Source organism: Populus trichocarpa, chromosome 16 (assembly GCF_000002775.5).
Source record: "Populus trichocarpa isolate Nisqually-1 chromosome 16, P.trichocarpa_v4.1, whole genome shotgun sequence".
In the NCBI taxonomy this organism is placed as follows: Eukaryota; Viridiplantae; Streptophyta; class Magnoliopsida; order Malpighiales; family Salicaceae; genus Populus; species Populus trichocarpa.
Window position 1 is genome coordinate 11,441,978 of NC_037300.2, and position 23,372 is coordinate 11,465,349.

At 32.3% G+C, this 23,372-nt stretch overlaps 2 protein-coding genes across 28 annotated transcripts; one reads left to right on the top strand and one right to left on the bottom strand.

Moving 5' to 3' along the window:
* Nucleotides 1-6,103: 6,103 nt before the first annotated feature.
* Nucleotides 6,104-10,394, top strand: LOC7487453 (pentatricopeptide repeat-containing protein At3g09060). 27 transcript variants are annotated; one of them, XM_052448017.1, is made up of 7 exons: nt 6,104-8,354; nt 8,525-8,695; nt 8,785-8,839; nt 8,912-9,025; nt 9,311-9,376; nt 9,547-9,664; nt 9,878-10,394. In XM_052448017.1, exon 1 carries the CDS (start codon nt 6,268-6,270, stop codon nt 8,350-8,352), a length of 2,085 nt encoding a protein of 694 aa, XP_052303977.1. In that variant the 5' UTR covers nt 6,104-6,267; the 3' UTR covers nt 8,353-8,354; nt 8,525-8,695; nt 8,785-8,839; nt 8,912-9,025; nt 9,311-9,376; nt 9,547-9,664; nt 9,878-10,394. The 27 variants fall into 27 exon arrangements, with proteins under 27 accessions (XP_052303977.1, XP_052303976.1, XP_024443686.2 ...); XM_052448016.1 differs by lacking the exon at nt 9,311-9,376; XM_024587918.2 differs by having other exon boundaries at nt 8,785-9,425.
* A 932-nt stretch (nt 10,395-11,326) lies between these two features.
* Nucleotides 11,327-15,411, bottom strand: LOC7466050 (protein NRT1/ PTR FAMILY 8.1). Its single transcript, XM_024587109.2, has 5 exons — nt 15,154-15,411; nt 14,081-14,198; nt 13,750-13,967; nt 12,952-13,502; nt 11,327-12,385 (listed from the first exon to the last, which is right to left on the bottom strand). Exons 2-5 carry the CDS (start codon nt 14,181-14,183, stop codon nt 11,548-11,550), a joined length of 1,710 nt encoding a protein of 569 aa, XP_024442877.1. The 5' UTR covers nt 14,184-14,198; nt 15,154-15,411; the 3' UTR covers nt 11,327-11,547.
* Between the last annotated feature and the right edge of the window lie 7,961 nt (nt 15,412-23,372).

Here is a 23,372-nt window from a genome sequence, read left to right on the forward strand (position 1 = left end):
AGGAACTCATAAATCAAATCTAGTTTTTCGATTCACATTCATGTCATTTCATCTTTTCTCCTTTCGGTCTCATTCATAGGCAAAAGATTTATAATCCAAACAAATAATTAGAATCGTATTAAGTAATGAAGATATAGTTGTAGAATACCTACATGCTATAGAAGTTCGGTTTGCGTTCCCTTGTTGTTGTTGTACTCCTCTTGCGATTCCTCTTGAATCCACAAGTATCCATTATTATTCCATTTTTAATCACGTTTCGCAACATAGTAATAGAAATGGTGACAACATTCATTTCTCTTTTACCATTATTTTTTCATTTACCCTCCTATTATTATCTTTTAGGATTTCGATTCATTAACAGTCATAACAAATATCACTAATTCAATTTCAAATATGGTTTCTTTTTTTTTTTGGAAGTCAAGACATGATGCTACATATTTACAAAGGGGGAAAAACAAATTATATTCTTAATGTGGCAAAATTCCACCATTTTGTCAATTTGGCCAAATTTGCCAGCAGGGGTGACAACTCAACCTCCTCTCAGATCTTTACCTATATCTGGAGCTCTAAAGCTCTAAATTAAGCGGGGCCAGACTCGTCGGAAAGCTAACATCTTAGACTACAACTTTTATGAAGGCCGATACTTCAGATTATACCTCTATTTATGTCAATTCCTGGGTGCAATAATTAACATAATAGCCCAGATTTTCTCCCGGTTTGGGTGTTCAGCACACAAACCATCATTTTTTATGCATTTCTTTTCATTTCTTCATCCACTATTACCCATATAATTTCATCATTTTCTCATGTTAACAATCACACATGATGACATAGTTCATTTAGGGATTAGGCTTCACAAGAATATGCTTAACAAGGCTGTTCTTTTTTTGGCTTTCTTCTTCTCTTGCCTTGTCTTTTGATGTCTAAATCTTCCCTCACACTCCTAGTTTCCTCTCATATGGTGGATTGCATGTGGTTCTCCTTGTTTGTTCTTGAGAGAAAATAAAGAGGTAGTGAGTGACTCTTCTTCTCTCTTTTTCTTTCTTTTCTGCTGTTAGCTCTGCTTCTTCAAGGGATGATAGTTTTCTTCTCTCCCCCCCCTTTTTATGTTCCCATCCCTTATTTATTCATACCTTTTAAGTTTGGTCCTCCCTTTTTTGTTTCTTCCACTTTAGGTCTTCAAATCTCTCTTTTCTTTTTGTATGGGTTGCCGACTCTTTCCTTCTTCTTTATTTAATTGCACTATTGTTATTTTACTCACCATATTTTTTTTTTATATATATAAGTGTGTTTTTCAGGGTTCTACAGGAACCAAGAACATAAACTAACAAAAACAAAAAAGGCATTAAACATCCACTACCACCTTTGACAGAATCCAAAACTCCTCTATTTTATCAAACTTAGTCACAAACATATTATATTGACACTCGGTAACATCAACAATAACTCCAAACAAAATTTAAACAATGAAAGTAATATTTTTTAATATTAATCAAAATAAAACAAGAAAACATCATAACACTAAAACAAGTTTAAAAAAACATCAAAAGATGTTTAAACATGAATGAGCAGGCCACATGGACTCCACCTTGAGTTTTTAATTAGTCATACCTTTTCCAAACTTGCTGACTATGAGCTGTTGTTTTTTATCCTCTTTTCCTTTCTCTTTTCCCTTTCACTCTCTTTCTTTGCAAAGTTTGTTAGACCTTCTATATTAGGCTTTTGAACCTTTAGAATATGGTCCATTAATAGAATATTTCCCCAAGTTTTTCCTCTTTTCTTTTCTTTTCTGATTTCCAAGGGTATTTATAGGGTATTTATAGGTTTTTTGGTGGATTCCCTTAGAGATTGATTAAATCTAAACCTTTTGATCAAAGTAAGAGGGTTTTGGACAAAAGCTAACAGCTGGAAGCTCTTATACTAGACTGGTTTTGCAATGACAGTTTTGGTTTTAGGTGTACTTGATGGTTTTGCTAAACTTGGAGGGAAATGATTTATTTCAAGCCTTTTGATCTTGAGAAGGAGGTTTTAAAGCCATTGATAAGAACATTTTGAGAAGCTTTAAGTGTAAACACACGAAAAACAATAGGTGTTTTTTTTTTAAAAAAATAGGTGTTACAATCAAAGGTTGACTGGGTTGAACGCTTTTGAGGATTCGTCGGAGCAACTCTAACGTAAACATCATCAAAAACCACCTGACGTTGGTAGAGGAGGTGCACACCTTTCGTTCGGATCCAACTTTGCTCAATTTAGAGGCCCATTACTTCACATTCATATGTTTAAAGGTGCAAATTCAATCAACCCAGAATCTAAAAATACAGGGAAGCTGATCAAGGGCAAAATGTTAGAGACTTTTATGGAAGAATTAGAGTGTAAACATCCAGTTTCATGGCCATGAGGTTGGAAATGAGGTGTTTCTAAAAATATTCCAGAGTAGTAGGCATTAGATTATATTATTCTAGGGTTAAATTAGTAATTTTATTGTAAAAAAATTACAAATCTAACCCATATAATTTGTAAGAGATAATTGTATCATAATGAAAAGACCACTTCACCTCTAAAATCTAGTTCAAAGAGTTTTTCTATTCAGGGCATTTTGTAATTATACTATTATAATAAATAGTAATCCAAGTATCAATGAAAAGTAACTTTTCTAAAAAAAATAGTTTTTTTAATCATTAAAAAAAATAGTACATGTTCAACATATTTCTCCTCCCTCTTTGTTAATATTTGGCTGAAGGTCTGCAGACCTTCCCCTAGTTTCCTTTTCCTTTAGTTAGGTCAAGAATATCACTTAGCCTTTCTCTACCTCTCCCCTACACTCATCCTCACCTTAACTTACCCAGAAATTTTCTTAAGAACTTAACCTAGAGCTGTTGTTTTCATGCATGCAACTTACCCATAATGTTTGAAATTGCTCTAGTGTTTTCTGCTCCTTAGAACCCCTTTCTCCCTCAAATGTTTAGGTTGTTCTTCTTTTTTTTTTCCTTGCTGTCGCCAGCTTTTTTTTGGCTTTCTTCTTCTCTTGCCTTGTCTTTTGATGTCTAAATCTTCCCTCACACTCCTAGTTACCTCTCATATGGTGGATTGCATGTGGTTCTCCTTGTTTGTTCTTGAGAGAAAATGAAGAGGCAGTGAGTGACTCTTCTTCTCCCTTTTTCTTTCTTTTCTGCTGTTAGCTCTGCTTCTTCAAGGGATGATAGTTTTCTTCTCTCCCCCCTTTTTTTATGTTCCCATCCCTCATTTATTCATACCTTTTAAGTCTGGTCCTCCTTTTTTTGTTTCTTCCACTTTAGGTCTTCAAATCTCTCTTTTCTTTTTGGTGGGTTGCCGACTCTTTCCTTCTTCTTTATTTAATTGCACTATTATTATTATACTCACCATAATGTTTTTTTTATATATATATAAGTGTGTTTTTCAGGGTTCTACAGGAACCAAGAACATAAACTAACAAAAACAAAAAAGGCATTAAACACCCACTACCACCTTTGGCAGAATCCAAAACTCCTCTATTTTATCAAACTTAGTCACAAACATATTATCTTGACACTCGGTAACATCAACAATAACTCCAAACAAAATTTAAACAATGAAAGTAATATTTTTTTAATATTAATCAAAATAAAACAAGAAAACATCATAACACTAAAACAAGTTTAAAAAAACATCAAAAGATGTTTAAACATGAATGAGCAGGCCACATGGACTCCACCTTGAGTTTTTAATTGGTCATACCTTTTCCAAACTTGCTGACTATGAGCTGTTGTTTTTTCTCCTCTTTTCCTTTCTCTTTTCCCTTTCACTCTCTTTCTTTGCAAAGTTTGTTAGACCTTTTATGTTAGGCTTTTGAACCTTTAGAATATGGTCCATTAATAGAATATTTCCCGAAGTTTTTCCTCTTTTCTTTTCTTTTCTTATTTCCAGGGGTATTTATAGGGTATTTATAGGTTTTTTTGGTGGATTCCCTTATAGATTGATTAAATCTAAACCTTTTGATCAAAGTAAGAGGATTTTGGACAAAAGATAACAGCTGGAAGCTCTTGTACTAGACTGGTTTTGCAATGGTAGTTTTGGTTTTAGGTGTACTTGATGGTTTTGCTAGACTTAGAGGGAAATGAGTTATTTCAAGCCTTTTGATCTTGAGAAGGAGGTTTTAAAGCCATTGATAAGAACATTTTGAGAAGCTTTAAGTGTAAATACACGAAAAACAATGGGTGTTTTTTTTTTTAAAATAGGTGTTACAATCAAGGTTGACTGGGTTGAACGCTTTTGAGGATTCGTCGGAGCAACTCTAATGTAAACATCATCAAAAACCACCTGACGTGGGTAGAGGAGGTGCACACCTTTCGTTCGGATCCAACTTTGCTCAATTTAGAGGCCCATTACTTCACATTCATATGTTTAAAGGTGCAAATTCAATCAATCTAGAATCTAAAAATGCAGGGAAGCTGATCAAGGGCAAAATGTCAGAGACTTCTATGGAAGAATTAGAGTGTAAACATCCAGTTTCATGGCCATGAGGTTGGAAATGAGGTGTTTCTAAAAAGATTCCAGAGTAGTAGGCATTAGATTATATTATTCTAGGGTTAAATTAGTAATTTTATTGTAAAACAATTACAAATCTAACCCATATAATTTGTAAGAGATAATTGTATCATAATGAAAAGACCACTTCACCTCTAAAATCTAGTTCAAAGAGTTTTTCTATTCAGGGCATTTTGTAATTATACTATTATAATAAATAGTAATCCAAGTCTCAATGAAAAGTAACTTTTCTAAAAAAATTAGTTTTTTTAATTAAAAAAAATACATGTTCAACATAATTGGTGAGGTTGAGTTTTTGATCTTTTGTCCAAAAGCTAACCTTAATCTATTTAATAACCAAAATTTAGTTATGAAATCTGTCATATATCTAAAATCTCAAAACCTAGAAAAGCTAGTTGTGAAATTTTTCCTAATATTTTTTTCAACTCTAATTTCAATAAGGAAATACATGTTCTTTAACCATTATCATATATACCATCATAGTTAATCTACCCTACACCTCAAAACATTCCTAATTTTTGTTTGAGGTTATAACTAGTTTGTATATCCACGCAAACCAATGCTTTTAAAATAATATAAAAAAAATATCCAGGTCTTAGAGAATTCTTTAACATTGTTATTAAACTTAAAAATACAATCGTTTTGAGAAAAAAAATTATCAAGATAAAATTTTCTATTAATGTATCTCGTTTTTATTTTAACAAATATGATATTTTCAACTTGAATCATTTTTTTTGTTTTAAAAAATATTTTATGATTGTTAAAGAAAATTAATAAAAAAAATATAAAATTAATATGTTCATGTGTGTTTGAAAGTTTTTTTTTTTTAATTCTAAATGTGATGGAGCATACATTTATTCATAGTTATTAGACGTGATCTAAAGCCTAGGTCACATATTAACTAAGTTGACCCATATTTATTTGGAAATGATATTGCTTTAGACAAAAAAAAAATCTAAATTGTTTTGCATAAAACTTTTTAAAAACTCTTGGAGTTGAATGAAACACATCTCACAAGAATAATTCAAGTAAATTTATCTAATCCATAACTTATGACTTGCTCTTTATTGATTTCAAGTTGGATTTAAAAATTATATTCAAAACTAAATAAATTTTATAATTACACATGTATTTAATGCATATAACCAAATAAAAAGTCATAGACTTGAGTTAATCTAGAAGGCTACTCAGGTGATTGGCGAGGGTAGGCCTCATTCTTTGTCCAAGCATATGGGGATGTCTATATCAAGGGTTTGCTTATTTTAAAGTATATTTATTTTTTTATTTCAAAAATACTTTTGAAAATTTTTATATTTATTTTAAATTAATTTTTTTGATATTTTTATATTATTTTAATATACTGATATAATAATAAATTTTAAAAAATAAAAAAAATATTATTTCAAAATATATTTAAATAAAAAATATCTTAAAAAACACTATTACTACGGTAATAACCGGTTATTAGTGAATTAATACATATGGGCTTACGTGGAGGGATAGTAACCCAAAGATGACTACATTAGGTATAGTCGTGATTAAGCCGTCCAACCTCGAGGCCGAAGCCGAAGCCGAAGCCATACAGACCTTGAAATGCTGTTTTTGCTGTATAATATTTTTTGAAACCGTTCTTGAAGCCACAACCTAGAATCCTCCAACCACAGCAACATGTCATAAGAAAATGACACAGGAACCCCAAAAATTACCTTCACTACAACTGCCATGGTCGAGCTCCCCAAACCTCTCTCAGCAAGACAACTCTTCAAGCTCCTCAAAGCCGAAAAAAGCCCAAAATCAGCACTCGCCTTGTTCGACTCAGCGAGTCGCCAACCAGGTTACACTCACTCGCCACACATTTTTCTCCTCATTCTCCGTCGACTCTCTGATCCAAAACTCGTGGTCCACGTGACTCGAATAGTTGAACTAATCAAAACCCAGAAATGTAAATGCACAGAAGATGTTGTTTTAACAGTTTTGAAAGCTTATGCAAAAAGCAAGATGCCAAACGAAGCCTTGGATTGCTTCCAAAAAATGGAAGAGATTTTTGGGTGCAAGCCTGGAATAAGATCTTACAATGCTTTGTTAAATGCTTTTATTGAAGCAAATCTGTTAGAAAAAGCAGAGTCTTTTCTTGCTTATTTTGAAACAGTGGGCATCTTGCCTAATTTGCAAACATATAATATTTTGATCAAGATTTCTGTTAAGAAGAGACAATTTGTCGAGGCAAAAGGGTTGTTGGATTGGATGTGGAGTAAGGACTTAAAGCCTGATGTGTATAGCTATGGTACTGTGATTAATGGGATGGTGAAAAGTGGGGATTTGGTAAGTGCACTTGAGGTGTTTGATGAAATGTTTGAAAGAGGTTTAGTTCCTGATGTGATGTGTTATAATATAATGATCGATGGGTTTTTTAAGAGAGGGGATTATGTTCAGGGGAAAGAGATTTGGGAAAGGTTAGTTAAAGGGTCTTGTGTTTATCCAAATGTGGTTACTTATAATGTTATGATTAATGGGTTGTGTAAAATGGGGAGGTTTGATGAGAGTTTAGAAATGTGGGAGAGAATGAAGAAGAATGAGTGTGAAATGGATTTGTTTACGTATAGCAGTTTGATATGTGGGTTATGCGATGTGGGAAATGTTGATGGAGCTGTGGAGGTTTATAAAGAAATGGTCAAGAGAAGTGTGGTGGTTGATGTTGTTACTTATAATGCATTGCTTAATGGGTTTTGCCGTGCAGGGAAGATTAAGGAGAGTTTTGAATTGTGGGTTATGATGGGGAAGGAGAATTGTCATAATGTTGTTAGTTATAACATATTTATCAGAGGATTGTTTGAAAATAGGAAGGTTGAAGAAGCTATTTCTGTTTGGGAACTCTTGCGTAGGAGGGGGAGTGGAGCTGATTCTACAACTTATGGAGTTTTGATTCACGGGTTGTGTAAGAATGGGCATTTGAATAAGGCTTTGAAAATATTGAAAGAGGCAAAAGATGGAGGAGATAAGCTGGACGCTTTTGCATATTCTTCGATAGTCGATGGCTTAAGCAAACAAGGGAGAGTAGATGAAGCATTGGGCATAGTGCATCAGATGGATAAGTATGGCTGTGAGTTGAGTCCTCATGTTTGCAATCCATTGATTAATGGTTTTGTCCGAGCTTCCAAACTTGAGGAGGCAATTTGTTTTTTCAGAGAAATGGAAACCAAAGGTTGTTCTCCTACTGTTGTCTCCTATAACACTCTTATAAATGGTCTGTGCAAGGCAGAGAGATTTAGCGATGCATATTCTTTTGTAAAGGAAATGCTAGAAAAAGATTGGAAGCCAGACATGATCACTTATAGCTTATTGATGGATGGCCTCTGTCAAGGCAAAAAGATTGATATGGCCCTCAACCTGTGGCGTCAAGTTCTTGTCAAGGGTTTGGAGCCTGATGTAACCATGCACAACATTTTGATGCACGGACTTTGCTCTGCAGGAAAAATTGAAGATGCTTTGCTGCTCTATTCAAATATGAAGCAGTCAAACTGTCTTCCCAATCTTGTTACGCATAACACACTCATGGATGGGCTTTATAAAGCCAGAGAGTGCGAGATGGCATCAGTGATTTGGGCTTGCATGTTCAAGAATGGGTTTCAACCGGATATAATCTCCTACAATATTACACTCAAAGGGCTTTGTTCTTGTGGTAGAATATCAGATGGCATAGCGCTCTTCGATGATGCCTTGAAACACGGAATACTCCCAACCTCCATTACATGGTATATACTTGTCAGAGCCGTTTTAAAGCTGGGACCTCTTGATTCATTGTCCTGAAAGTAAGAATTCTTTTCTATATTTTTATTTACGTAGGAGTAGTTCTTATGCTCATAGATTTGATCAATAAGACAGGAAAAGAAGTTATCTTATCATACACTTTTCTACTTCTACTAGAGATTTAAGGATTTGCCATTTTGAACTGACAAGATTTTCCTGCACTGTCTTTCAGCTACCAGTCTCGTGGCTAGTTTCGAGTGATGCTAAGATTAGTACATTTCCCTGATTCAGGAGGTAAAAGTTATTCTGCATCCATTTCAAAGGAATTGCTATCTGTGCTCTGGGAATTTTTATGGATAATAGCAAGCAATTGTGTCCGTACTGGTATGAGGTTTTCCAGAAGGTCACAAGCAACTACACTTTGCTTACTTTTATTGATAGTGGAACTTCCTTTCAAACATTGTTTTCTTAATATTATGGAAAAACTTGCAGATGTGGTGGTATATTTGCTTATGACAAAACCTGGACACTACCTGCAAGGCAAACAGTGAGTATCCACAGCCCATATTGCCAATTTAGCCCTTCAACAACCAGTTTTTGCTTCATCATTTTATTTCAGGGCCCATAAATCTTCTCTTCCATTATTTGGTACACCTTTTCGGAATCTTCCACTAGAAAACCCTTATGGAGGAGTGATGATCGGCATCAAGCTTCTTGACAATAGGAGTCCCAAGTATGTGATCTTTTTCCTCGACCTTTGAATTCTTGGGCTTTTTTTCTCTGGTTTGCTCAGCTGTACAGTGGCAAACCATCCCGCATCCTATTGTATATATGTGAACAGTTCAAGCAATCTCACGAAAGTGCTTGGCCAGAAAAAAATCTTTACAACAAAAATGATGATAAACATTTCTCAGAAAATAGTCATAACAACGTGAGAACTATGGTTTGATAACAGTTATAGGATAGTTGGCAAAGCATCAGGCATGGTAACCCAGTTACCTCGATCTTGGTGATGCAGTAATATCAGCAAGATCAGATGCAAGATGATGCAAAAGAAAGTAGCTTGATGTATCAAATCCAAGTTGTAAGTTTTCACTTGGGGTTATTGAATCATGCTATATTCATTCAAAATGGTATGTCTATGATTTTATACTATAAATTCATTATACTGAGGGAAAAGGAGAGCTTCACTTTTCTCTGTCTGTCTGTTCCTTTTCTACTCTTTCTATGTCTAATGTTAATCTCTGCTCATAGCTCAACTGATTGATCAAACCTGCTAAAATTGCTCCAAGAAATACAACTTTTCTCCAATCAGGTGAAGAAGAGATGAAGGAATTGGCAATCGCAATGCCTAGACGCCCATTAAAGCTAGGTAAATGATTTTCCTTGTTCTTAACCCTGCTTTTGCTTTAATCAGATATTTAATCTTCTGTGCTTCCTTCCTTGGCTTTTGCTTTATCAACTGGTGCTTTCTGGCCCAGGTTCTTGAAGAACATCCCCTCATACCGGTCCTTCTCCATTTGACCTTCAATATCTGCTACCTTATTGTCATTTTTCTCAATTTCCACTCTGTTCAATTTTGCAGATTCCTCAAAATCTTGCATCTATCTCTCTATGTTTGCCAGTATCTGCTAAGCTAAAATAATGAATAAGAAGCAGGTTATCAACAGAATTGCTGAGCAAAACCATTTTGTTATTTCCTTTAGCCTATCATGATTTTCATCAGCATTGGCTTCTTCAGCAAATTGAGTCAGATAAGCTGATCTCTCGTCCAAGTAGTCAGTGAGACGGACCTTTTGAGCTTGAAGCATGGAAATCCTGGCAAGCAGCTCATGTTTAGTGTCCCCTTCAGGTGGGAAGCCTCAGAGTTGGAATCATTGGAATTGCAAATGCACAGGATGGAGTTCTTTGTAATGGATGGCTTTCTAGTGTCCAGGCAGGGGTAGAGAGAGAGGGGAGGAGAGGAGAGGGACGTTATATGGCATTTGTTCATTTTGGGCCTTTCGTTGGGTGGACCTATATCTTTTAGTGTAATACTATTCTTACTAACCCTAGCTATAATTTCAAGTTAATTTCTAATATAAAAGATGCGATTTGGGTTATTATGATTTTTTTAATCAAGAAATAAAAAGGATAATATTTACACAATAAAATAAATTTAAAATTTTTAAAAGAATTTTTAATACTAATTAATTATTAAAATCTTTTCATTGATCTTTCTAATAAAAGGAAAAGATACATGTTAATATAAATATTTTCTCTAATTTTTTTATATGTTTTTATTTTAGAAGCTAATTTTTCTCTGTAAAAATAAATGATTTTAGTTTTTATAAATATATATACAATTTATTTATTTAGTATATAAGAGAGAGAATTAAAGATAAATTATAATAATAAATTAAAAAACTATTAACAAATTAGTTACTATTAAAAAAAAAAGTTAAAACTAAGAGGTTTAAAACATGAAAAAAAAAAGGTTATTAATTCGAATTTGAATATAAAATTACTTAAAAGTAAAAACTAATGCTTTACGCACTTGTTTGATTCTCTCTTTTCATTTAAAATAAATTGATGAATATTTCAATATTTAATTTTGTCGTAAAATATGAACCAAAACAATATTTTCATTGTCGGTGTGTATCACCTAATAATACTTAATAATGTATGATTATACAAAACAATATTTACATATTCAAATTTTTTATATTAATTCTCGATGATTAATATATAAATTTTATATAGTATTTGAAATTGTAATACCGATTGTTTTTTAAAATATTTTTTTTAATATATTAAAAAATATATATATTTTTTTAAAAATTTATTTTTATCATTAATACATTAAAATGATTTTAAAAAAATAATTTAAGTGAAAAAAAACTCTTAAAGTCCGGAAAGAAACTCTTTCTTCATTTTGATCTTGACATGAAAAAATTACATCAAATAATTTTTCAAAATTCAAAAAATAAAAGGTAATGTGAGAAAATGTATGCACCAAAACACGACTTTCCTAAGAACAAATGAAGCTTATCGGTTGTTGCAGAACTCTTTTTATTTAAAACCTTGTTGGCTTGGCCAGAAACAACAATATTCTTAGATACAACCATAAAATATAACAAAACAAACATATCAGCTGTGCTACATTGGCAATCCTCAACGTGTCCACTAGTATTTATCAAACACTTTTTGTAGGCAAAAGGAACTTGAAACAGAGCTAAAATTTGAGATGTGATTTCTGCATTGTCCACTAACCATTCAGTCTCGTTGAGGATGCCCTGTAGCTTTCTTGTAGGTAAACCATTTTGAAATCCAGAGATACAAAATGAAGTTCAGGAAGCTGAGAATTGCCAAGAGCCAGTAGAAGTAATCAAGATGGCCCCTGTTCATATTATCAGGAATCCAACCGAGCTTCCCACCTCTCGTTGTGATTTTAGTAACAATGGTGACAAGCAGAGTGCTCAAGTAATTTCCTAATGCGACAGTGGTAAGCGAAAGAGCTGAGCACAAACTTCTCATAGCATCTGGTGCCTGGTCGTAGAAAAACTCCAACTGTCCAATGAAGGTAAAAACTTCTGCACATCCAATGAGAAAGTACTGCGGTACTTGCCAGAAAATGGACATTGGGATGTACTTAAGATCATAGTAATTGTTCTTTTGGACAAAGTTGAGCCGAACAACCTCCAATATTCCAGCAGTGATCATGGACACAATTGATATGACGAGGCCAATGCCCATGCGTTGGAGCTGAGTAAAGCCTCGTTCATGACCCGTAAATTTCCTTGCATATGGGACAATGATTCGATCGTATACAGGAGCCCAGAAGATGACGCTAAGGGTATCAAAGAGGGAGAGCGATGCTGATGGAATCTGGAAATGCGGACCCATGTGTTGGTCCATGGTATTTCCTTGCAAAACAAACATGGTGCTCATTTGACTGTACACAGTTGAGAAGACTATTCCAGATGCCCATACTGGGAGCAACCTGATTATGGACTTAAGCTCTTCAACTTGAGTTACTGTGCAGAGTCTCCATGGACTTGTTAAGCCCTTTATATTGTCATCTTGGGTTTTCACAGCAGCCTTATCGAAGAACCTGAAATTTAACAAGTGTTGATTGGATCAAGGCTAGAAAATGATAATTCAACAAATTTGTTAACAAATCTTCAGAGCAAGGTTTGCATTTGAGAAATGGAAGTGTGATAGATAGAAGAGATGCTCTGTTTGCATGCAAGCTAAATAGCACAGGTGTAACATGAATCTGGGTGAACATTCGCATCAGTTACTTTTTCTGCGAAGTACTTCCCTCTCCATTCAAGGTGAAAAGTATGAAACGACCTTGCTTGGTTTCTCGGTCATTTTCAGAAACACACTTCTTAAGTTCCCAGAAGAACCATTGCTTGGATATATGAATTGCAACATGAGATTTGTTGACATGTTTATTCGCAAAATGAGCTTGCATGACCCTGTTGATCAAGGAATCTTCGGAGCTACTAGATAATTGAAAATAAATAGGAGAGGAAATAAAATCAACATGTAGAATTTTGTGGATTTGAAAAAATAAAATATCAGAAAACAACCGGGATAAGTGACTAAACTTGACCTAATGGGTTCGAGAAACTTGCATCGTGAATCTCAAACTTATTGGCCTGGGGCACTTACTTGAATTTGTTGGTATGTTCAAGCTTGCGGCTTCCTTGGATTTGACTTTCCTCCTCTGCAGTCTCGTAAAGAAGAGATTTATCAGCAGGAACTTGAACATTACTCTTTCTGAAGGATGCAACTATAACCTGGACAATCCTTGTAATGGGACTCCCACCAGGTTTTTGAATTCGGTATAGCTTGCTTCCTAAGAAGAAAAACACAACCGCTACAGCCATGGCAACTGCTGGGACTCCAAACCCCCATCCCCAGCCAACATTCATTTGTATCCAGACCAAAACAGAAGACGCAACAAGTGCACCGATATTGATTGAAAGGTAAAACCAATTAAAAAAGGAGCTTTTCTTTTTCCTCTCGGTCTCATCAGTTTCATCAAATTGATCTGCGCCAAAGGATGAAACACATGGCTTGATTCCTCCAGTTCCAAGAGCGATCATGTAAAGTGCTACAAAGCATGCTGCAGTTTGTCCTGTGGTCGGGTGGCAAGAATCCTTATCACATGATGGCTTCAGACCAGTGACCGAAGCAGACAATGTTAGGAGTGTCATTCCCTACCAGAAAAATAAGATGTCATCATTTCCACAAATACATATATCGCAAGAAATATGTATTTGATCGACTATAAAATGTCTTGAAAAGGTGAAAACCAGGACAAACTTTTTGCTGAGGAAATTCTAGAATGGCTAGAAATAAACAGGCAAGCATAAATTGAAACCAAACTACTCTCGATGCAAACTGATAACCAGAGACACTGATCAAGTGTACTGGAAATTTGGTTCACTTTTAAAGCAAACTTACAACGATATATATGATAACAAAACTCGCAATTGTCCAATATCTTCCCAAATATGAATCTGCTAGAAAGGCTCCAATCAGTGGTGTGACATAGCAAGTTCCAGACCAATTGGTGACATTGTTTGCTGCAGCAACATTTCCCTGGTTGAGACGGTCCCCAAGATAGTTCACTAGATTCGTACTCATCCCGTAGTATGCCAACCTCTCACAGCATTCATTCCCTGCAAGGAAATTATTAAAAAAACAATTTTTAGTGTATGGATATTACAAGGGAATCATAAGTCAGATATCATACAATGAGCTCGACCAGGAAAAGATAGACAAAATATCATACCAAGAATAAAGCGGCAAGACTTCCAGTTTCCAGTTTTCTTCTTATTAGCTGGATTTCCTTCGATATCCACCGTCCCATTGTTTGTGTAATCAGTTTCTGCCATAGTTTCTTTCCTGACCTGCAACACGCTTTCTCTGTTGAGACTTCATATTTGATTTTTATAGTTTATCTATAATACAAGCAGAGCATCCCTAAAATCAACGTTAGACTCAGAGCAATAAGACAAAATTGTTTACAAGACAATTTTAATAGGGAATCCTAGCACGACCATTTTAATAAAATGCACTCATACATTCATAAATCGAACCTCATATAATTTTCCCCTTTCACCTCCTACTTAAATCTATGCAGAATTTCATGCATCACACATAACAAGTCATATTTTTCTTTTCCTTCTTGCCATGCAAGCTAATCCAGAGCAATTTGAGAATCTGATTCACCTGAATTCAAGTTGGAAAAAAAAAATGTACTTGTAGATTCAACACACAACTCGGCAATCATGCTTATATAAAAAGGGAAAAAAGAAACAGAGGAAACAACTAAACCCAATTAACTTTTTTTTTGTGCCAACAGATAAAAAAAGAATAAAAAGGGTCATTTTTATCTGGTAGGAAGCACTAGAATACAACAAAGAGATAACCACAAATCGCCAGAGACTCCAAGCACAATTATCTTTATATAAAATAAAAATCAAGAGAGATGCACACATACAAAAAGCTGCTATAAGCCAAACCATAAGCACTAGAGACTAATTATTTCAGTGTAAAGGTCGAAACCCATCTGAGAAAGGGAAAGATTAAAAGAGAAGATTACTCTTAAAAACCAAATTCACAACATTAACACAGATACAATAACAATACTTGGAGATATCAAACACAAAAGAAATAAATCATAATATTCTTGAGAGGAAAAAAGAGAGAGAGAAAAGTAAAAAAATCCTCAATTTTACTACACAAACTCTCAATAAAACAGGAAAAGTTCAGTCATCACTACTAAGATCCTATCAGGGCTATGTTAAAACAGAAAAAAAAAAAAAAAACATCATGCATTGAATGCATGCAGAAACAGTTCACCAAGACAGATTTCTCAAGAGGAATCCTTCTCTTCTCTTTTGGTTCTGGTTGTTGCAGGCAAGGTGATGAGGTGGTAATGCTAATGGTATTGGTATTGGTATTGGTATATAAACACACTCAAAAAACAGTCAAAAGAAAGCAAGATAAAAAAGCAAATAAAAAGTGATTCGAGCCAATATAGAAAACAAAGTCAGAATCCAACTCAAGCACATCTGTGCAGTAGAGAGGGAGGAATTCGGCGAATCTCTTTTACCATCTGTCAGATACTGCGAGGATGAATCTTATTTTTGTTTAATAAATTACATCTTACTCCCCTAATTCTTAAGAAATTATTAAGTTAGTACCCCTAGTTCTGAAAACCACACGCTGAACCCTTATGTTTTCTTGCAATGTTTAGATGTTACTTTTGGTATTTAGGTAATAGTATTAACTACTAAGGCAAAGAATCCATTAGCAAGTTGCTGGTCACAATTGATTAAAAAATTAGTTGATAATTTCTAAAATCACAAGGATTAAATTAATTCTTTGTCATTGTATTTTCTTCGCATACCCTTAATTATGATAATTATGTCATGAATGTAATGTTACAAGCTACTAGTAGGGTTGATTATTTTTTATTCGGTTTGGTTTTTATAAAAAAAAAAGTAATTAATCCGGTTTTTTTAAAACCAAAACCGGTTCAAACCGACCGGTTTTGGTTTGGTTATTTTAGAACAAAAACCGGTTCAAACCAGTTTTTTCAGTTTGGCTCGGTTTTTCTCGGTTTGGCTTTGTTTTTTTACAGTTTGGCTCGGTTTTTTTCCGGTTTGGGTTCGGTTTGGTTTTTTCAGTTTCAGGTTTATAAAACCAAACCGGTCATTTTTAAAAAAATTCTAATCAGTTTAATCAATTTTTTTTCACGGTTCGGTTTTTTCAGGTTTTTTTTCCAGTTTTCTTGGTTTAATCGGTTTTTTGATTTTTTTGCTAACCCCTACAAGCTAGTGCTATATATTAATGTCATTATATTTTGAAATGCTTATGTTTGTTGTGTCTATTAAATCACTAGAACATTAACACTTTAATAATATATTTATATATAAAAAGGCTAGAATGTGACTTTGAGTATTAGTTCAATAGCAATATTTATCAAAGATATAAAAGTTTTCATAAAGTAACAATTCCAACAGCCTTGATGAACTTTGATATTCTGTCATGCTTAATCATTAACCTCCACTTCCTCTTAATGGATAAGATTCGGAAGAGAGGCATGGGAGATGGATAAAGAAATAGGGAAAACATGGTTTGGCTTCTTCTTTTTTTTTTTTTTTTTAAGATCGCATGTTTTTTATTTTTAAAATATTTAGACGTTGATATATTAGATTGACTCATGTCTTGCGGCTTACACTGTCAAATTTGTGGCTCGCTCGTGGACTTTACTAGATTTAATAATTTTTTTTTAAAAAAATTTTAGTACTTAATTATATAATAACAAAAATAGACGCTAGTAAAATAAGCAGCAACCAAATACCGCAATGTTTATTTGAGACCACAATAATCTTATAAAAAGTAAACCGAAACAAATCATGAGAATCAATTAAAAAACAACCAAATTCTAAAAGATAGAATTGAAAAGAAAAGGTCAAAAGAAAGATGAAATTGAAAACAAAAAAAATTAAGCACAAACCAAAGATCACAACATTTATTTAAGACCGTGATAACCTTATAAAAAAAAATCAAAACAAATCATGAAGACCAATTAAAAACAAACTAAATATTGAAGGGTAAAACTAAAAAAAAAAAAAATTCAATAAAAACCCAACATTAAATGATATAATTTAAAAAAAAAATCAAGAAAAAAATGCCTAAAAAATATCAGCCTAGACATGCGAACCTGGGGCAGGCCCACAACCTTAGGCCTTGGTTATTAATTTTTTTTTTTAAGGGTCAGATGGCGCTTTGCCTACTACTTCTTAGAATCTAGCCATCACAATGATGACTGAAAATTCAAAGGTGGGTATTATGGGTTGAAAATCTATTTTTTCAACATATTTTTACCCAAAAACTCGTAATAAACACCATACAAACCTTCATAAAGCACCTAATAACCCCAACACACCCTAAAATCACCTAAAAAAGCGAAGACTAACCCAATAAAAATAATAAAAATAGAATACAATCTCTTTTTTTAGGCATGTTTATTGGCAAAACACACAACTATCAAGCTCTTCTCGTCAAATGGATCTTATTGACACGAAAGACGATGAGTTTCGTCATAAAAAAATGGCCAAACCGATCACTTACTCTCTCTTTGCATTTTCAAGCGAGTCTCTCTCTCTTCTTTCTAACTTAGGGCTTGAAAAAATAGAAAACAAAACTTTTAAACCAAATTGAAAGCCATATAATTTCTTATTGTTTTATATTTTATTCCTCTATTTTTAATATGGTATTTGTACTATAATTTCAAGTCTAAATTCATCTCATTTCTAGGCTAGATGACATGTTAGATGTGTTACATGAATAATGTATCTTTGTAAAAATTGATTTAAAAAGTGATTATCAAATTAGGATGAAAGAAAAAGATGAATGAAAAATTGTCTTTAAGACTAAATATGAGTTATATTAGTGATTGATTATTCCATTTGGTCTCACTAATGTACCGTGTATATTTATGAGATTGATGAATTCTATATCGCATGCATTTATAGGCAGATTTATTGTAGTCTATTTTAATGATATCTTGGTGTACAATAAAAGTTTAGATGAGCATATTAACTATTTACGTTATGTGCTTGATGTTTTAAGAAATGAGAAATTCTATGTCAACTTAAAGAAGTGTATCTTTTGCATGGATAATTTTTTTTTTCTTGGCAACGTTGTTAGCGCAAAAGGTATAGAAATGGTGAAGAAAATCCATGAGAATTGTTGCTACCTAATTTTTTATTCTATTTTTGAAAAAGTTTCGAAAGAAACCAAAAATAACAAATCTTCTAACCCCAAATCATTGCATATATGTTTTTGATTTTTTCAGAAAGACCCTAACTGAAATCCAGCAAGATTTTGTTGAATCAGAGTTGACAAAATCCTTGATCTATAACAACAAGGAATCCAAGTTCAGACCCCGTAATAAAAAAATATCGGTTAAACCCTGCAATCAGGAAAGAAAGAGAGAAGAACTCTACTATTAAGAAATTCTCAAGAAATGAGAAGATCAACCCTGTCATCAAGAAAAAATTTTTAGGTTAACCCTACAATCAGAAAGCACCAAGTTTTCAAACCCCGTGATCGGGAAGTATCAGGTCCACCCTACAATTAGAAAACACCAAGTTCAGACCCCACGATCAAGAAATATCAGTTAAACCTTACAATCAAGAAAAAAAAAAAAGAACCCTACTATTAGAAAATTCTCAAGAAAAAAAAGAATATCAACCCTATTATCACGAAGAATTTTTAGCCTAATCTTTCTCAACAACCCCCCAAAACTCAACAATTTTGTTATATTTGAGCAGTAGGATCCCACCTTTCCTAGAAATACTTGAGCTTTCACTAATATATATGTGCATGTGTATTATAAAGGCATGTTTTTTGACACTATACTACTACTATATTCGTCTTTCTCTCTAATGACGGCTAAATATATGATTCAAAGTTCTTCCTTGTCTAGCACCTCTTTGTTTAATTAATGAGAGCTAATTAAACTTGAAATTCATGAGCTAATCAAATTCCTTTATACGGTGAGTTTTGTACTTGGTGATCTTACAGTCCATAAAAATTAAAATATATTTTTGTAGCTTGGACTCTCTTACAACTACTGTTATTACCCAACAAATATGGAAAACATTAGTGTTGCTGTCTCCACTATCTTCTTATCTTCTTAATTATCATGACAAGTTACAACCATCGATTATTTTATCATTAATGTTATCAAGATTATTACAATCACTAACATCATGCTGCCATCATAACTATAAATTAAAAAATATAAAGAAATTGATTTAATCTAAATACAAAGATACTATATTGATCTAAATAAAGAAAACTAAAAATTAAAAAGATGTAAAAATCATTCTACTCTTAATAAATAATAAAATAAAATAATTTTATATTTCTTGACATAAATAAAATTAAATTAAAAGACTAAAACAAGTCAATATTTCACTCCAAAACAAACAGGTGATTATATTTTTAAGAAAAAAAAAATCGAATCATCTATTTGAAGCTCTAATAATTATATTTGTGAATCCCACCAATATAATCTCATTTCACCATACCTATCAAGCTCTAATAATTATATCTGTGAATCCCACCAATATAATCTCATTCCACCCCACCTATCAAGCTTTGAGAGGTGCTCCTTTGTCAATTTAACACGTACGTCATATGTTTTTTTTGTAATTAAATTTAAAAAAAATGATATTTGAATTTCCAATTGTATTTTCCTTTGAGTATTTTGTGAAGTCCAAAAGTTACCATGTGCTTTCCAAGGCCCACATTAATTATTTTACACATGTGCTTGCAACAATATCTTTAAAAAATTAAATCCTATTTATTAGTGTAGAAAAAATATATTAACTCAAAATATAATGATTGTAAGTAGCTTTCACATACAATTCTCTTGTTTAGATAGTATTGACAAGTATTGTTTTGGAGCCAATTGATAATCCCAATATAAAATTTCCAAAACCACCTCAAGGTAATTACACCAAGAAAAAATTAATGTTATTTTAACTTATTTTTTTATATAATCTTTTTTTTTTAGAATTAACTTACAAATTCATCATTTGTTATTATAGAAAAATATTATTTGATAGATACTAGATATCCGAATATGAATTTTTAGATTTATATAAAGTTAAAAGATACCACTTGTCAATCTAGAAGTCGAAAGAGATCTTCAATTGTGCACACTTAGTGTGATATAATATACTTTTGGAATTTGAAAAAAAAGATGATATTTTTACAAAACACAAGTTCAAATTATAGTAGTATTAATGACACTATATAATTACATTAGAAAAAAATATATAAAAAAATCATTTATTTGCAAACTTCAATCACCAACCAAACTTTATTCGTAATGATATTTTATATGATATCATGCCACGTTCTAATAACTATTGATATCATAGGCCATCACGAATGCACCTTGTTTGTAATGGACTGCAAGTAATTTAATAGAATAATAAAATTAAAACTTGCTACATTTCTTAGGTATTAATAATCAGATGCTTTTTTTTTTTAATCTAAAGATATGAATTTAGCTCATGTTTTTTCTGTCATCAACAATATCCTCAAAAGCAATTTTAATCAAATGATGATTTTTATTTAACATTAACTTCAATAAAATTTTTAATCAAACACATCAAATCATATTAGAATCAACTAAAAATATTTTTTATTAAATTTTTTTTTTTTCAATTTATAACCACAAAATCTAACACAATAATAAAATAATAATAAAAAAAGAGCATCACATCAATTGAAGTAATGACGTGAGTAGAGTGGAGTGGAGAATTTGTATACGCAGAAAGCTCATCATAGAAGTTGCTTAGAAAAGAAGTAGGTGGAAAGAGAAGGGGAAAAAAGAATATGGAGTTCTTGTTTTTATAGATGTCAGCCCAATAACATGGGATGCTTACGTATTATGCATTTTGCAGTTAGTGGGATCTTGGGTTCTTACTAATCATAATTAGCAGACAGCAGCGAAAAGGAAATAAGAAAGAAAGTGTTTAATTGAATCCAATCTTCCTAATAAAACTTATTTGGTTGAAATTGAGCAGCTCAGCTCTGTTCTAATTAAACTCCCTAACATTTTTTTTCTTTTTTTTGTTGTTGTTAATTGTAGTCATTTGAGGCAGTATACATGCATCTCGATTAATCTCTCGAGACCTTAAAATTAATAATTATGTAAGCCTCCAGTGATCCTGAGATTTGTGGCACTCAAACTAATAATTCTTGAAGAGTAAATTTAGAGTCTGACTAATTGAGTTATACCTCTCATAGTTATAATTTATTTTAAATATATTAGAAATGACCTAATCTACCTTAATGGGAAAGAATTTAAATAGGTTTTTAACATAATAGCCAAAAGTTCAAAACTAAATACCATAAATTCTTAGAGTTAACAAAATAAATATAATAAATTTGAGGAATACATTGTTGGGACAACTCAAACAAGTACAACATAGAGACAGGAAGTAACTTAACTATGGGACTTTGGTCCTAACAATTTTAGTTAAGAAACTAGTTACATGACCCGCGCGATGCCGCGGGTCAATGGTTTTTGCATAAAAAATATCAAAAAAAAAGTTAAGATTTAAAAGTATTAGGTTTTTTTGCAAAGCTATACCCAAGAGTCTTGGGTGTGGCTGCAACGCCTGACCCAAGAGTAATATTTATAATATTAATAATAACATTAAACTTGCATGACCCAAGTTTAAGTGGATCTGACTGCAATACCAGACCCGATAGTCTTGGATGTGGGTCTGGCTGCAAGGTCGTGTCATAAAAGTGTGTTAATTAAATAAATTAATTAAAAAGAAAAAAAACAAAAAAACCAAAAGGAAGAAAAAAATTAATGAAGAAAAAGAAAAAAAAAATTGAATTAACTTGGTTAACCCTTCAAACCAGGTTAACCCGTCAAACCTTGGATTCGTGTCGTGAAAGTTTGATAACTAAATAGAAAAAAAAAATTGACAGGTTAACACAAAATTAACTGGGCTAACCCATCAAACCAGGTTAACCCGTCAAATCCGGGATCCGTGTCATGAAAGTTTGATAACTAAATTAAACAAAAAAAATTAATTAAAAAGGAAAAAAAACAAACAAAAAGGCATCAGTCTTTTCACTGTGGACTCAGTATGCAGTCTACAGTTAAAGACATAAAAATAGCAAAAAAGCAAAAAGAAAAAAAAAACTAAAAGCATCAGTCGATAAGTAAATAGAAAAAAATTTAATATTGATGAACTAAATTAAATAAAAAAATATTAAATAAAAAGAAACAATAAAAGAAAAAAAAAACTTATAAGAAGAAAAAGAAAAAAATCTAAATTAACTGGGTTAACCCGTCACACCTGAGATCCATGTCATGAAAGTCTGATAACTAAATAGAAAAAAATATTTAATATCAACAAACTAAATAAAAAAAATTAATTAAAAAGAAAAAAAAGAAGACATCAGCCTTTTCACCGTGGACTGCACTGTGCAGTCCACAGTAAAAAAAAAAAAACAAAAACTAAAGGCTTCAACCTTTTCACTGTGGACTGCATATAATATTAAAAGATGAAATCGGAAGAACAAAACTAATGAGAAAAAAGAAAAAAAATCTGAATCAACCGGGTTAACCCGCCAAATTAGGTTAACCTGTCAAACCTGAAATTCGTATCATGAAAGTGTGATAACTAAATAGAAAAAAGATTTATTATTAATGAAATAAATTAAAAAAAAGATTAATTAAAAAGGAAAAAGCAAAGAGAAAAAAAAACCTACAGGAAGGAAAAAAACTAATCAAGAAAAAGAAAAAAAATCTGAATAAACTGGGTTAACCCGTCAAACCTGAGATCCATGTCATGAAAATCTGATAATTAAATAGAAAAAAATTTAATATTAAGAAACTAAATTAAAAAAAATAATTAAAAAAAAGACAAAAAAAAAATTAAAGGCATCAGCTTTTTTACTGTGGACTGTACTATACAATTCACAGTAAAAGGCTTAAAAAGGAAAAGAGAAAAAAAAAAAACAAAGGCGCACGCCACAGGTTAAATTTTTTTTCTTGCATAAAAAATATCAAAAAATGCTAAGATCTAAGAATGTTAGGTATTTCTGCAAAGATATGCCCAAAAGCCTTTAATTTAGTTGCAACGTTTGACCCAAGAGTAATATTTATAATAATAATAATAATATTAAACTTACATGACTCAAGTTTAAGTGAGTCTGGCTGCAACACCGGACCCAAGAGCGTTGAAGTGTGATAATTAAATAGATTAGTTAAAAAAACAAAGAAAAAAAAACCAACAGGAAGAGAAAAACCAATGAAAAAAAGGAAAAGAATCTGAATTAACTGGGTTAACCCTTCAAACCAGGTTAACCCGTCAAATCTGGGATTCGTGTCATGAAAGTTTGACAACTAAATATAAAAACAAATTGACGGGTTAACCCGTCAAGCCCGGGATACGTGTCATGAAAGTCTGATAATTAAATAGAAAGAAATTTAACATTAAAAAACTAAACTAAATGAAAAAAAA